The 17,348-nt window shown below is 30.3% G+C and overlaps 1 protein-coding gene across 1 annotated transcript; it reads left to right on the top strand.

Moving 5' to 3' along the window:
• Nucleotides 1–7,161: 7,161 nt before the first annotated feature.
• On the top strand, nt 7,162–10,529 carry LOC126705363 (flavonoid 3-O-glucosyltransferase-like). Its single transcript, XM_050404322.1, has 2 exons — nt 7,162–7,651; nt 9,673–10,529. The coding sequence occupies exons 1-2, from the start codon at nt 7,162–7,164 to the stop codon at nt 10,527–10,529; spliced, it is 1,347 nt and encodes a 448-aa protein (XP_050260279.1).
• Nucleotides 10,530–17,348: the final 6,819 nt, after the last annotated feature.

A 17,348-nucleotide genomic window follows, 5' to 3' on the forward strand; every position in this document is an offset into this window, starting at 1 on the left:
ATAATATATAATTTTTAATAATGCAAAATTATTAAATTTAATATTTATAAGTTCATAATGTGAGGGGTAAAAAATTTTAGTGGTAGAGTTTTTTATATATGGGAAAAGAATAAATTAATCAAAAAGCTTGTGAACAAGTTTGAACGTATGAAATATAGTTTGGTGATGAGCTCAAGCTTGACTTATGTATTGAAACAAAATTAAATCAACAATCTTAAATTTTTAATACTTGGTTCGTTTATAACCACACTGCTCTCGAATGGACCCATGGGAGGAAATTATAAGGAAAATACTAAATTTATTATGAATTTTACTACTAAAAGCTTAAATATTGATGTGTTTGCAAACCCAATTAGTGCCACATTAGCAACATAATAAATAAAATTTTGAATTATATTTTTATTTTGTATCTAAAAATTAAACATCAATTTGAAAAGTTTATATAGTAAAATCTATAGTAGCTACCAGGGACAGAGGGAGACTTGGACAAGGGGGGCAATGACCCCCCCCCCCCTAATTTTTTTTTAAATATTAATATATATAGATACCAATTTTAGCAATTTTGCTCTATAAAATTGCACTTTGCCTCCCTTTACAATATTATCAATTCTTTTAAGAGTACTACTATAGCTACAAACTTTTTTACAATATTTTTACAAATTGTTGAGGTAGTAAATTCTTATTGGTTTGCATCTAGGCCCATTACTTACATCGCATTTTTACTTATTAATAACCACTCAATCACATTAATAATTTGTAAACAAGTTTGCAACTTTAGCATTTTCCTCCTTTTAAAGGCTAGATCTAAGATCTAAAACAAAATAAACAAATCCAAAAAATTACCCAACAACAAAAATTACCAATAATATAGCTAAAAACAATTAAGTTTAGTTAACCAATTTTATCAAAAACAAACAACCTGGCCCTTTAACAAATTTTAAACCAAATAATTTTGTTTATACCTAGACGCACACATAAAAAACATAAATAAATAAATAAAAAACTATTAGCTGTTAAGCAACAGAGCCAGAGGCTAGAATCGCTGCATATAACCAACACTGAAGCCGCCCCTTCTAACCTTAAGTCCTGGCTCCGTCCCTGGTAGCTACCATCACTAAAATCATAACATAATGTTATAATAATGCTAAAGTTACAATAAATTTTACTACACATGCCTTACAAATTGATGCATCAATTTTAAACTAAAAAAGAAGAAGAAAAGAATTAAAGTATATTTTGGACCTTAAAAAGTTTGGGATTTTTTTCATTTTAAAATTTTATGTTTTAAAAATTTCATTTTGACCGTACATATTTGATTTGTTTTCATTTTAGCTTTTTATATTTTAAAATTTTATTTTAACCTTCGAGTTCAATTCAATTTTTTATTTAACTCTTTACTTTTAAAAATTTGTATTTTTTCTATGAAATCTTTTTTTTGGACCATTTATATATATATAGTTGATTTGTTTAGTTGGAATCGAGAATTTATTACACTTGCTGAAAGTTCTCATATCTATGTCTCATGTTTTGGTTGCAGACAAGGAAATCCAACCAAAATGTAACACCTCATATATCTCCATAATATAAAGGGGAAAAATACTTTTGTACAGCTTGCACCAATAATTAAAAGAGAAATGATATGTCTACAATATTTTTACAACAAATCCTAAGTGGCAAGTTGTTACTAGTTGTTATTGTTGGGGCAAAAAAGTAATCTTAGCGTTAGTTTGAAATTTGAACCAATAACAACTAACCACTTGTGATTTGTTGTAAAAATATTGTAGACGTAGCATCTCTCTAATTAAAATAGCTCTGGAGAAAATACTTTCGTCCTTCAAACAAATTTCTAATGCTTTCAAGAGTCAAATACATTATTATATTCTAACGCTACAAAAAAAAAAAAAAAAAAAAAAACATTATTCTGTTAAAATATATATAATTTTTGGTCCCATTTTAAGTGCCCTAATTTATATACTCTACCTCCCATTAAAAAAAAAATTATACTCTACTCTATAATCACAACTTATAGTAGAGTATAATTATACTATATAATATTGTATTTGAGCAGTGAAATTTTTTTTACCCTGGTCCATGGATACAAAGGAAATAAGCTTAGAACAAAGATTCTCTTCAAAATAGCTCTTCAAACTTATCATATATTTATTTTTCGGGAGTGAATTTTGAAAATTTAAGCGTTGAATTTCATGATTCTTATGTTCTTAACATGTATATCAAATTTCGTTCAAATCGAATTTTATTTACGATGTGATCAACGAACTTATTTTTTATACACAATTTTAGATTACAAAAACTTGAAATTTTAACATTTATTTAATGACATAGCAATTGATCTTTGATCTTCTTGAAATTTTGCAAGCATGAAGGATATAATAAGAACATGCAATCCAACGGTTAAATTTTCAAATTTTACACTTAATATAAAAATATATAATAAGTTTGAAGGATAGTTTGAAGAGAAACTTTATTCATAAGCTTAGGCTGGTCAATGCTTTTGGTGGGGCATGGTAGCTGAGTCTAATTTGGATGGACATCTCATCACATTCATAGCCCCAAGATTCCATTTGGTTGTTAGATATGAGATTTATATTATTTGGTGAGGGAGAAATGGAGTATTAAATTTGTTGTACAAGTCAAAGTGAAAATTGTGTTCGTCTTTATTAACGCCGAAATTCGTGGGGATAATTAATATTACCTAAATCAACGGAGCCCAACCACATGATCAGTGGGTGGAATCAAGTAATCAACTACTCTCCTTCTTTTAATCACACTTTGTTTGGTTGGAATTGAGAGAACAGAAAAGAAAAGAAAAATGAAAATACTTTCTCTCATATATGTTTGAAATAGGGAGGAAATGAGAAAATAGAAAAAAGAGAGAAGTAATTCGAGGAATGTAGACTAAATGACCAATGAGCAAAAATGTAATTTTAGGGAGGAGGTTAGGGGAAGTTGCTGTTTCACATTTTCACGCATACGAGACCGGCAATGAGGCGAGTTTGTGGTATGAAATTAAGTTTGGAAATTCTGTTATGCAATAAATTTGCCCCCCATTTCGCACTTCTCTTCAGGCATACAAAAATCTTCAAGAGAATTTGGTTATTTTCTCTCTCATGTACCAGTCCATATCCTCACTATATATACTCTCATTTTCCATGAATTTAGTAGACTTAGTTTCCATCTAAAGGGTTTGAGAGAGCCTTTAAACCCTAGATAAAAACTCATAACCATCTCTCCATCTGCCCTAAACCATTACATATCAAGTTCTAATTACATAACCTACTATTGAAGCATATCAAGAGCAATTATAAATCATAAACAATTCAAAATTTAGAACATAGAAACATAAATTAATAATACAACACTAAATAAGGCTGAAGAACATATATATTACTTTTTTTTAAACATAAACATCTACTTCATGAAATAGGTGAAACATGCTTTATTTGGTTGGGTCAATTTGGGTCATGTATCCATGGTCGATTTGAAACTACCATCCCACTCCTCCAAGAGAGAGTTGAATTCTCTTTTTAAATAGTGGACGTTGGTCTAGAGAGATTTGAACCAAATTAAGTTCTTACTAAATCACAAATCTTTTGACGAAGAAGAAGAAGGGTAATTCTTAGGACAAAAGCTAAGAAAATAATCACACTATATATTTTTCAAGTTTTATTATCAAGGTGCATGTGAGTCATACAAGATCTTTTTTCCCTTGCATTTGGGTTTGGAACTTATCTGTGCACTTATCATTATTATTTTTTATTTTGGAATAAGATATCTTTATTAAAACGGAATATTGAGGTCTATTCTTGTAAACAAACCACATAGAGTAGAATGAAGGAGATGGGAATAGTTTCCTTCACCTTACGCAAAGAAGCACGTCTAATTATGTCATGAACAGCTTGATTGACAAACCTAAAAACATGAGAAAAATAACGACACACACACCAGCATGCCAAAAAAGGAGATAGGATGTTTTTAAAAGCAAAATATTTCTGATAGTCATGTTTCATGAAAGTAAAGATGGGCTCTACCCATCTTATGCTTGGAGGAATCTAATTGAAGAGTCTATTCTCTCGATTCAACTACCATAAAGAGCTAGGTGAGACCAATTAATATGGCATCATTCCAGCAATGGTATGTATAGAGTCAAATTAATCAGGGCACAGAGTATCTAGACATTTCTTTCTAATAAATGAAAAACAAAAAATAAAAGGAGTTTCTAGAGATTCTAGACATTAATAATCTGTTAGAGTATTCAACAATGATGAATAGAAACCATTTGTCTAATTTTTTGTAATTTTATATTCCACCAATAGTACTCTATTTTGTTTGATTTTTTTTTTTTCAATTTTTCAATTTTTCAATTTTGTTATTTGATAAGAAAAGTAAAAAAGAATACAAAAAAAGTTATGATTATTGGAATATAAAATGAAATCATGGTTTTTAAAACTAAACTGTTTTAATGATCTGGAAAGAAGAGAGGTTCAAGGTTTTTAAAGTCGGACTAAGGTTTGATTGAGGTTGAACCATGATGATATTATAATTAATTTAATATTAAATTAAAATATAAATAAATGTATTACATTTGTTAAACAATAGAAAAATTTACTAAAAAAATATCTAAAGCTATTTAAACAACCTTCAAATGAACTCTGTTTGAGATCATGTGACCCAGATGAAGACCATTCCACCCAGGGTAGCTGCCACTTATATAAATGAACTCTGTTTGAGATTTTAAGGTTCAATAAAACTTCATTTATTAATTTCCAAAAAAATAAGAGGGGATGTTGAATTGGGATTGAAATAGTAATAATAAAGTGGATTTTCCTAGGTGAGTAGTGCACCAAAATTAAGAAATTCAAATGAACACTTTGAAAGAAAAAAAAAAATTAGACTCTAATTTAAAATATAATTGGAATTTTTCTAAACTTTACTTTAAAATAACAATTTTTACTTTTTGAGAAATGTTGGCATAAAAGTATATCATTTGACAAGCAAGTGATAATAAAAAGAAAAGTGCTACATCCAAAACATTTTCACAACAAATTATACGTGATTAATTGTTACTAGTTCAAATTTAAACCTACTACTGAGATTACTTTTTTGCCCAACAATAACAACCAATAACAACTTGTCATTTAGGATTTGTTGTGAAAATATTGTAAAAATGTTGTGGACATAGCATTTCTCTAATAAAAATAGAGGAAATTTTTCCCTGTTTATGTTTAGGGTAGTTTACAATTCTACCCTTATTTTTTAAACCAACTAATTTCTCCTTCTATGTTTGGGAAATAAGCAAATACTTTCAATCAGTTACTTTCTTAGTTAAATTTAAATCTAACAATATACATTAGTTGTATACCATAAGGTAGAGAAAAAGTTAAGAATTGCAATGTTGTTTCTTGGATTGCATTTCATTGTGATTCCATTGGATTTAATTGAAAAAAATAACGGATTGAGAGTATTTGCTAATTTCTCCAATATAGAGGAAGAAATTAGTTGGTTTAAAGATAAAAGGACGGTGAACTACAAGGGAGAAAATAAATTTTTTTCCCATAAAAATGACATGATAATAATAATGAAAGTTGTATTAAAAAAAAAAAATGAAAGTAACAGTACATACAAGTGATTCAATAAGATCAATTTTATTATTTGAAGCATGCAAAAAGTGAATTTGTCCGAGTTATTATTGGAACGACAAAAGTGAAATTTATTTTGCCTTGGATTTTGTTTGGAAAGAAGCAGTGGAGCATTGTTTAGAAGAAATTAAATTGGATCTCTCTTATCAAAATTTAATTCAGTTCATGATTTGGGCTTGATCAGAAGAACGAAAGGTGGGGCATATTTCTTCATGGAAAATATGGGTTTGAAAATCACCTTATAAGCCCTACTGAGCTTTTGCCTGGGCTTTGATTGATTATACATAAAAGAAAACTAAGACGGACCAACTTAGAGGCCCAAAGCATAAACAGTTTTTTTTTTTTTTTTTTTTTTTTTTTTTTTACGCAAACGAGTTTTTATTTATTATTAAAAAAATACAAATAAAGAAAATGCAAAAGTGAGCTACTAATTTTACTAAAAGCTTACTAAATGATGTGACAATGAACAACCAACTGTGATTATCATTAACATAATATATATATATATATATATATATTTCACAAGATAGAATTCTACTCTAGCCTAATCTAAGTGTAAATGTGTGTGAAGCTCATTCATGGAGACTTGAACCTAGACCCTTGCCCCCCCACATTCCACAAGCACTTATACTTGTGGATTGACCATCGCACCAAGGGTTGACTTTGTTCCATACCCAAATGCACAGATAAGTTCCAAACCCAAATGCAAGGGAAAAAAGATCTCGTATGACTCACATGCACCTTGATAATAAAACTTGAAAAATATATAGTTTGTTGACTTTGTTCATAGTAATGTTATAGTCACAAAATATTTTACAACATTTTTACAAATTATTGATGAAGTAAATTCTTTTCTAAACCCACCACTATATTATGTTTTACTTACTAATAACCACTTATTTACATATTGTAAAAGAATTTGTAAAATAGTTTGTGACTTTAATATTTTTCATATTTAGAACACTCCTAATAATAGATTAATAAATATCGGTTATAGTACAAGCATCACTCCCATGCAATTTAACTAAAATAGCGTAGACTTTTGTGGCCAAAAGCCACTCATCCGCCCTATTATATATGAATAAGTTTGAAGTCACAAACTTTTTTACAAATCCCTGATATAATGAGTGGTTATTAATCAGTAAAAATATGATATAAATAGTGTTTCTAAATAAGAACGGATAAAAATTTATCATTTCAATAATTAGTAAAAGTATTATATAGGCCCCTATTAACCCTCAACAACCTTTCACTTTTACATTTAGCCTATGCAATCAACCCCTTCTCCACTTTAACTAAACAAAACATTCTTTTTTTTTTTTTCCTTGAAAATTAAAAACAAAATAAATCCAATTAGCACCAAGAATTTAATGTCCCAATTGACATCGTTTTATGTTTTCATTGGAGATGTTCAGATCCCCCTCCCTCATTATACCTAACGAATTATTAAAAAGACCCAATTAACAGCTAGCCCTTTGCGCCAATCTAATTAACTAAACCAATTATGTCAGAGACCACCAATGCAGGTGAAAAACACGTCGCGGTTTTGGCATTCCCGTTCGGCACTCATGCAGCCCCACTTCTGAGCCTTGTAAGCAGAATCGCAGCCACAGCCCCGAACGTGTATTTCTCATTCTTCTGCACTTCCAACTCCAACAACTCTGACTTCTCCAACGAGGGCTTGAATAACATAAAGCCTTACGACGTGTATGATGGGTTGCCTGAGGGTTATACGTGCAGCTTTAATAATCCGATCGAGCCGGTGATGCTGTTTTTAAAGGCCTTGCCAGAGAACTATAAGAGCGTGATGGAAGTAGCTGTGAGAGAGAGACAGAGAGAGATAAGCTGTATAATGAGTGATGCGTTTTATGGGTTCGCTGGAAAAATGGCTGAAGAAATGGATGTGAATTGGGTTCCACTTTGGACTGCTGGACCTCGCTCACTTCTGGTTCATGTTGACACAGATGTCATCCGCAAAAGACTTGGAGATAGTGGTAAGCATTTTTTTTTTTTTTTTTTTTGGTGTAAGTTTCAAATAATTTTTTTTTGGTGTAAGATAGTGGTAAGCATTTCTTGAATGATGTAAGTTTCAAATAAATTTTTTTTTTTCTCACTTTTTTTTTTTTTTTTTTTTGACTACATGATTGTTATGTATTATTATGAATGTGTTTATACATAGAATTATATGATTATTATTAGGTACCAATTAATGATTGTGTTTAAATATGAAAATATATATATTGTACCACTTAAAGAAACTATGATGTACTAAAATTGTAACTGATGAAAGTTTAAATATAGAATATAAATTTAATTTAATTAAAGTTTTATGTGACACAATATTAATAGATTATAGATTGTAGATGTATGTCTCTTTACACAACATTATTATTAAGGCAAAACTTTGGTTAAGTTCTTTGAAAAAATTTAGGATTACAAATTTTTTCACAAATTCTTGTCATAATTTTAACATGGCAGAGTGTGATTGGTGAAGAAAAAATAATGAATTTATGTGTAAGTGATGGTTAACCATTCACCGTTTGTCATGTTAGAATTGTGACAAAATAGTTGTGGAATAATTTGTGGTTCCAAAATTACTCCAGTTCTTTAAATAAATTTCATTAGGATTTTTTAATTAAATCCAAATGCAAAATTATAATGAATTTAATTATTTTTATACCCCATGAGGTACTTAGATGGTGGGCTCATTGGTATGAGGTGTGATGTATATTTGGAGATTCTAAGTTCAATCTACCACAATATTGGTCCATGGGGTTTTGAAGGTATTTTAAGAGTATGGAGTGGAATAGTCTAGTTAAAGGCTGAGATACCACTTGCTTATATTAAAAAATGTTTTAGTAAAACAAGCATTATTTGTGTTTTATTGATTAATGCACCTAATCAACTATGACTAAATTTTATCCTTACTAAATTATTATTTTTGATAGGTAACACAACATTACTTAGTGGGAATGTAATCTGAAAAAAAAAAAATCAAATCTTTTTAAAAATTTCATGGTGTATTTTCTTCAGTTTCTCAATTAAATTTATTCATATGGTCTTATTGATTTATTTTTTTGACAATCAGTCTTTTTTTTTTTTTTTTTTGGGACTAGAGAGAATCTATCTATCTATCTATATATATATATATATATATATATATATATATATATATATATTAATAGTAATTAATAGTCAAAACTCAGAAAAAATCAAATTATATTTTAATTGAATTCTCGATTTTGCACCACGTGTCTCAAATTTTTTTTTTTTAATTTTTTTTTTTTGTACCAAGTAAATTATTGAGTGTAAAAATCAAAGAGTCCAAATTTAATATAATTCTAAATTGAATTTCAATTGAAGTTCAATTTTCCGCCACATGTCCATATAAAATTTTAATTTTTGTAACAAGTGAATTATTAGGTGCAAAAACCAAAGAGTCTAAACCAATTAAATTTTATATATATATATATATATATATATATATATATATATAATGAGAAACCATTACATATTTTAGAAATGTATAATTTAAAAAAAATGTAAGCTAATACCATATATAATTTGAACATCTTTTAAAAAAAATGTATAATATATAAATCATATAATTGTGATTGTTTTTAATTGTACCCGTGTATATGCACGAGACTACATACTAGTTGGTCTTAATACAACAAAAAAAAAACGTGATCAAATTCAAAATTATAGTTTTTTGATTAATATAACTATGATATCAAAGTACATAGTTAGGATAATAAGGAATATAAATTTTCTGTCTTACTTTTTGTGTTCCATCAATCATGGTATACATAAGAAGTTAAAATTGGTGAAGTATAAAATAAAACACAAAAAATTGGATATAAGACTTAGTATTCAATCAGGAGATTAGTGACATTTAAAGGGAAAAAGAAAAATGCTTGTAGTTTACTAGCATTCAATGGTTTAATAAATCAGAATTTTTTTCAACTATTTTTTTGTATACATCTGATTAAGAAAATGTTTTTCCTTATTGCAGGCAGTGAAGACCAAACCCTTGAAATCATTCCAGGATTTTCTTCATCAATGCGTGCAGTCGATTTACCTGAAGGAGTGATAATAAACATATCAACCCCCTTTTCTATGATGTTACACAATATGGGATTAATGCTGCCACATGCAACTGCGGTTGCCATAAACTCCTATGAAGAGATAGACCTTGATATTGTGAATAAACTCAAGCAAAGATTCCACGAGTTTCTCAATATTGGTCCATTCCTACTAACATGTCCACAAACAATTTGCTCTGATGAGCACGGTTGCTTGGAGTGGTTGGACAAGCATAAAACCGATTCTGTGGCATACATTAGCTTTGGAAGTGTGATAACACTTCCACCTCCTGAGCAAGCAGCATTGGCAGAAGCACTAGAGGCAAGTGGGTTTCCATTTCTTTGGTCACTTAGGAGCTTTGAGGAAAGTTTGCCAAAGGGGTTTATAGAAAGGACAAGAACACAAGGAAAAATAGTTCCATGGGCTCCCCAAATGCTAGTCTTAGGACATCGTTCAGTTGGGGTGTTTGTGACACATTGTGGATGGAATTCTGTTTTGGAAAGTGTTATCGCCGGCGTGCCAATGATTTGTAGGCCTTTTTTCGGAGACCAGAGACTGAACATGCGAACCGTAGAGGCGTCTTGGGGCGTTGGTGTAGGTCTAGAAGGTGGGGTTTTTACTAAAGATGGAATGGTGAAGGCCTTGGAACAAACTTTGTCTAGTGAACAAGGGAAGGAAATGAGAGAGAAAGAGGAAGCTTTCAACAAGTCTGCATTGGAAGCTGTTGCACGTGATGGTAGCTCTACTAAAGATTTCAACACTTTGGTTAAGTTGGTCACCAGTTAAAAGGATATTAGCTGTAGTGATCATACATTAATTTCTCCTTTTGGCTTGTAATTCTACTACAAAGGTGAAGTAGTGGAAAGCTTGTTTGAGCAATGTACCATGATTTCAGTACCTGGAGTTTTGATGTATAAGTCTTGGTTAGAAGGTTGTTTGCATACATTTTCTGATGCATTAATTCATCATATGCATATAGCTAGGCATGCTTAGGACCAAATCCTAGGCATGCCAGTTTCATTGTCTGTGGATTAGTGGCCTAAAGTTCTTGACTATCACAGATGGGGTTATAATATATTATGGCTGGTCTGAGGTGCATTATGGCTCCAAGACACCACGCACAAGCACTGCAACAACTGAGTTTGATGAGACTCAATTTAAGGATCTTGCTACATCCAATTTGTATGTTGGAATCTTTTCCGTTTCTACAATCGTTTATAGAAAAAAAAAAAAAAAGTCCTAAATAAGGTGCATGAAGTTTCCACAATCGTTAGTATTCATTTACAAAGAAAAGATGAGCCTCCAGTGGCGGAGCCACGTTGGAGCCCCTAGCTTTTTGAATTTTCTTCTAACACTGACCCAAGTATGCAACAAAATCACTAACTTAAACAAAAATTTCCTTACTGGCCCCCCTCAAATTTTAGTTAGAATCTGGCTTACTCTTTTTTTTTTTTTTTGGTTGAATTTGACCTATCAAAAGCTAAAATTTAGATCCTAAACATCTATAATTGGCACATCAAAATTTTAAAGTAATCCAGAAAAACCCAACAATTAAATTGGTAAAAAAATAAAACCAAAAAACAAAATACCCATAAGATGACCCATTACTCAGCCCCTTGGCCATCTAAATGCTATAAAAAAAATAAAAATTCTCCCACGTTCCAAATCACCAAAGATCAACATTAAAAATAAAATCAAAACAAAACAAATGTCTTTGTTACACTCTTGCGCTGCCAGTCTCCTTGTTGTTAGCTCATGGTCGTCAACTCGGCTTCAGGCTTCTGTTCTCCAGTGCAAACCGAAACCACCATGTATCTCTCTCTCTCTTGCTCTTTTTGTGTTTATTTGTTTATTGCCAAAGACAGTGTCAGCATCACATAGTGTTTAGGGGGTTCATTTGAACCCCCTGACTTAGGGAATCTTTTTTTTTTTTTTTTTTTAACATATAATATTTTAAAGATTTTGTTTTGATCATCCTAAATTGAAAAATTGAACCCCTAGAAGAAACCCAAAAACAAATCAATTCAACACTAACATTTATCTTAGTCTTTTTAAACAAAAAGAAAACCCAATAACAAACTGTAGGGACACGATTATTGAACGACCCAAGAATGACATTGGGCTCGTATGTAAAGGGCCCTAACAATGTGATTTGTAGAGAGTGGGCTTGAAAGGCAGGACCTTGTCACAGGTGAGCGGTTTGATCATAATGTTTATGGAAGCTCATACGAAGGTAGGCTTGGCCTGAATAGCTAAGCCTTACATCGATGCAGTTTGGAGGATTTAAGTTCTTGGATTGCGTCTGAGGAGCATCATATCCTTCCCATTCTCCTTTTTTGTAGGATTTTCTTCTCCCTTTTTCTGGGGGATCCCCTCCCCCTTGGCTTTCTTTCCCTTTTATACTAGTGTTTACTTCCCATTTAGTGTCCACATGTAAGTTTTGCTTTTTGGGGTATAGACTCGTCCTATCAATCCATACATCAGAGTGGTTGGGGGTGGTTGGGTAAGGTTAAATAGCGTGGTATGGAGTATGGGCCTGTCAGATGCAGGGCTCCATACTACAGTGCTGGCAGCTTTCTCCCTTGTCCTGCCCCTGTACTGAGTTTGTCATTTTCTTCAGGCGTTTTGTGAGATGTTGAGCGTGAGATCGTCCTCGGCAATAGGGCTCCTCAGCCTGGGTTTTGGGCCCTGAATGTAAAGTGGGCTGGGACCTCAAATTTCCCGGCCCCACACAAACCAATTTGATCTAAAATTTGATAATAAAATAATAGCAAATCCAACAACAAAAATTAGTAATTTGTTGATTTTAAATTTCAGGAAAAAAAAAATTAAGTGGTTGTAAACAACTAACACTAAAAAACAATTAAGTGTAAGATAGTGAAAGCATGAACTATGAAGTAATTTATTTCTTATTTTTTTATTTTTTTATGATTGTATTATTGTGTTGAATTCTTAATAGAGTAATACAAAAGATACAAAAAAGAAAATATTTTTAATGAGTTATAAAGACTAATAAGTTATCAAAGTTGAGTTGGATTGTTAAATAATTAAAATAATTGAAAAGAACAAAGACAAAGACAAAAACTAATAAATAATAAATTAAAATATTGTAAGTAATAATAATTAAAGTTCACTTAACAATAATAATTAATAGCTTTATTATAGTAAGAGATAATAGATGATTTCCAAGATTTACTTTTAGCAATACTAATATCTTCAATATACTAAGAAACAATTTGCTTAATGAACTTAATTATAGTTTTTCCTTTATTCTCTTATTGTACTATCGATAAATTTTTAATAAGGAAATCACGTATTTTTCAAGATTCATTTCCTACCAAAGATTTATTATCTCAAGGAACTCGTGTTGATTTGAAAAATCTTCATTCGAGTCATAGGTTGTGAAATATCTCATCTTATCATCTTAATAATCAAGATAAAATAAGAAGATATTATTTACAAAGAGATCCTTGTAAACCTTTTCAACGGGAATTTGAATGACTCTCCTAGAAAATATTCCTAGAACCACCACCGACTAAAGAGTAAAAACTAAAAAGAACTAAATTTAGACATCAATTTAGAACCTACCAACCAACCAACTAAAGTAGTTTTAGTTTATTGTGCTGGCAAAAACTCTTATTGTGTGCTCAATGCTGTGTGTGGTAATTACAGTATTAACTAAAGAGTACAGTTTTACTTTTTGTATCCTTTACTATCTACTTTAAAAACAAAATCAAAACAAAACAAATGTCTTCATTACACTCTTGTGCTGCCAATCTCCTTGTTGTTAGCTCATGGTCGTCAACTCGGCTTCAGGCTTCTGTTCTCTAGTGCAAACCAAAACCACCATGTATCTCTCTCTCTCTCTTGCTCTTTTTGTGTTTATTTGTTTATTGCCAAAGACAGTGTCGGCATCACATAGTGTTCAGGGGGTTCATTTGAACCCCCTGACTTGGGGAATCTTTTTTTTTTTTTTTTAAACATATAATATTTTAAAGTTTTTGTTTTGATCACCCTAAATTGAAAAATTGAACCCTTGGAAGAAACCCAATAACAAATCAATTCAACACTAACATTTATCTTAGTCTTTTTAAACAAAAAGAAAAACCAATAACAAACCAATTTGATCTAAAATCTGATAATAAAATAATAGCAAATCCAACAAAAAAAATTTAGTAATTTGTTGATTTTAAATTTCAGGAAAAAAAATTAAGTGGTCAATAAAGTGTAAACAACTAACACTAAAAAATAATTAAGTGTAAGGTAGTGAAAGCAGGAACTATTATTGTGTTGAATTCTTAATAGAGTAATACAAAAGACAAAAAAAAAAAAAAAAAATTTAATGAGTTATAAAGACTAATAAGTTATGAAAGTTGAGTTGAATGGTTAAATAATTAAAATAATTGAAAAGAGCAAAGACAAAAACTAATAAATAATAAATTAAAATATTCTAAGCAATAATAATTAAAGTTCACTTAACCATAATAATTAATAACTTTATTATAGTAAGAGAGAATAGATGATTTCCAAAATTTAATATCTTCAATATACTAAGAAACAATTTGCTTAATGAACTTATAGTTTATCCTTTATTATCTTGTTGTACTATGGATGAATTTTTAATAAGGAAATCACACATATCTCAAGATTCATTTCCTACTTATGATTTATTATCTCAAAGAACTCGTGTTGGCTTGAAAAATCTTCGTTCTAATCATAGGTTGTGAAATATCTCATCTTATGATCAAGATAAAATAAGAAGATATTATTTACAAAGGGGTCCTTGTCAACCTCTTCAACGGGAATTTGAATGACTCTCCTAAAAAATATTCCTAAAACCGCCACCAACTAAAGAGTAAAAACAAAAATGAACTGAATTTAGACATCAGTTTAGAACCTACCAACCAAACAACTAAAGTGGTTTTAGTTTACGTGTGCTGGCAAAGACTCTTATTGTATGCTCAGTGCTGTGTGTGGTAATTATTAACTAAATAGTATAGTTTCACTTTTGTATCCTTTACCATTTACGTTTTTTTTGTTGAGAATTTTACTCTTTACTTAATTATTAATTTATTAGTCAGATTTATTTTAGTTATTAATAATAATAACTAGATATAAAAATTCATCCTATTAGGATTTAAGAGTCTTTTTGTTATCCGACACTAATAATTGTTGTTGGATTTAGTATGTCTCTTTTGAACAAACATACTTCGTGATGGAAGGAGTATAACTAGAAAACTAAGTCAAATTATTTCTCCGAAAAAACAAAAAAGGGAAGTTCAATTTGAAAAGGTCCTTACTCCTTAATTAGTTTAGCATTCGTCAAAGCCTGTATTTCCTATCAAAGGGTTTTTAATTAGAAGGCCATATATTTGAAGTACTCCTTCATGCATGATTCTTCATTTTGCAATAATTTTTCCTCTACAGATTACTTGAACAACAATGGCATGAGGTATGCTAATTTCTTCCACTATTTTCGATTTCTCACGTGGTATCAAAGCCAACTTATGCTTTGTTGTTCGGTAAATTTGATAATTTGGTCTTAGAAATTCTATAATTTAGTGATCATGGAATATGCGAGTTTCTGCATGTGCAAACACAGGGCTGAGTAAACATTTTGAAATTTCTATAATTTCTATTGCCATGATTTTTGAGTGCCCGTGGATTGTTGTTTTGATTGCCAGGCGTAAAGTCAAAAGGTTAATAACCAATGTTGACAAACTTTAATCTTTCATATTGGAATATTGTGGGGTTTATATATATATATATATATATATATATATATATATATATATATATATATATTTATTTATTTTAGGACGATTTTGGGTTATTATTATATGTGCGTTCTTGACTCTTTTACAAAGATTTTATTGCTTACATTGCACATTTTGCAAAGATCTGTTGCATATTTCTATTACGGGATTTTCTTTTTATCCCAAGTTTGTGCACATGCAATTTTTGTAATGCTATTGTCAATCTTTGAGTATGCAATTATTGTATTCGAATGGCTACTGGAATGATACATCAGTTTCAGGTGCAATTATTTTACAAAATAAATAGGTTATATATGAAATTTTGATTATATCTTTAAATAAATGATATGTTTAAGTGTGCTTATTTTTCTTTGCACATATCTTGTATGGAAATATCATTGTTTGGTTTGTTTTACTTTAAATTGCTATGATCATATGAGGTTTAATTAATTGATTGTATAACGATTTTTGAATTAGTGAATATCAAAATGAAGTTGTCTTGAACTTAAATAGTTCGGTGGTTGGAGTTTAGCAACCAAAAAAAATAATAAAAAAATCGGTGATTGGACTTGGAGTGCTTCCTTTAACGAAAATGTCTTGAATAAAGTGCAAACCTAAACACCCACAATATGTCAATAAATTTGAATAAAATTTGGATGAAACCCATTAGGTCCAAAACCTTTCATTGGATGCATGTAACAATAAAGCTACTTTAACTTCATCATGCATCGGAGATAATCTTGATTAAAAATCCCTAACAAGGGGAGATAACACCTTGGGTAGTTAAAATATCATATAAAGATATCACTAAATTCAAAAAGCTTAAGCTCAATAGATATGAGTTCAACTATGTTATATTAACTATTCATTCTTATATACTCAACAATAGTAGCATTTTAGATTGGGTGTAACAAAGTTAAAGGAGGGGCAGTGGGAATAGTCGTGGAAAAAAGCTATGTAAGGTTTTGATAAACAAAGAAAGAAAGAGCCTTGTTGCAAGTTGGAAAGGAATGTGTTGGGCTATCTAAAGCTTGGTTTTGAGTTCAATTTGATTTGGACCCAATCCGATTTGAAAGCATTCCAGTTTTAAATGAGTTTTATTTGTGAGACTTAGTCCATGGAGTGAAGTTTTGGACCTATTGTTTAGGATATATATATATATATATATATATATATATATATTGCTGCTTCAAAATAAGGGTTTGATGTATTGCAATTTATAAGCCACCTCAGTATTATTCTCTTTGACATAGTGAAAATCGCACTATTCTCTTTGACATAGCAAAAATCGCTGAACTCCATGGACGTAGACATATTGTCGAATTGTGAAACTCCATGGATGTAGACATATTGTCGAAGGAATCAGCATAGCTAACTAGGAAAGAATTAAGATGAGTTCATGAAGTGCAAGAGGACAAAAGTTCTCATCTTATTGATTGGTTTCTATTTTTGACAATACCCACTTTGATGAGCTTTAATATTGGAGTAATACTAGAGACACATAAAATGACATTACTCTTAATATTAACAAAGACAAATATGCTTTAATTTAATGAGATGTATGTTACTCCAGGAACACTGCAGGAGTACTTTATTAGCCATACTGTGAAAGAAAAAGGCATTCTAGATCTTTATGTAGAAGCCTTTGACACTCTTCATGCATACTAGTTTATATAATGCACCATGACATCAAGTTATGTATTGTATAATTACAAAATATTTATATACTCTCATGCAAACTAGTTTGAATAATTCTTCTTGACAACACTTTTTGTTCTTTCTTTCTATTGAACTTGATGCCTTTGAGTCCTCTCTAAGGCAAAGTTATCTGTTCTGGGAAAAATAAGAG

The sequence above is a fragment of the Quercus robur genome, chromosome 2 (genome assembly GCF_932294415.1).
Source record: "Quercus robur chromosome 2, dhQueRobu3.1, whole genome shotgun sequence".
Classification (NCBI taxonomy): Eukaryota; Viridiplantae; Streptophyta; class Magnoliopsida; order Fagales; family Fagaceae; genus Quercus; species Quercus robur.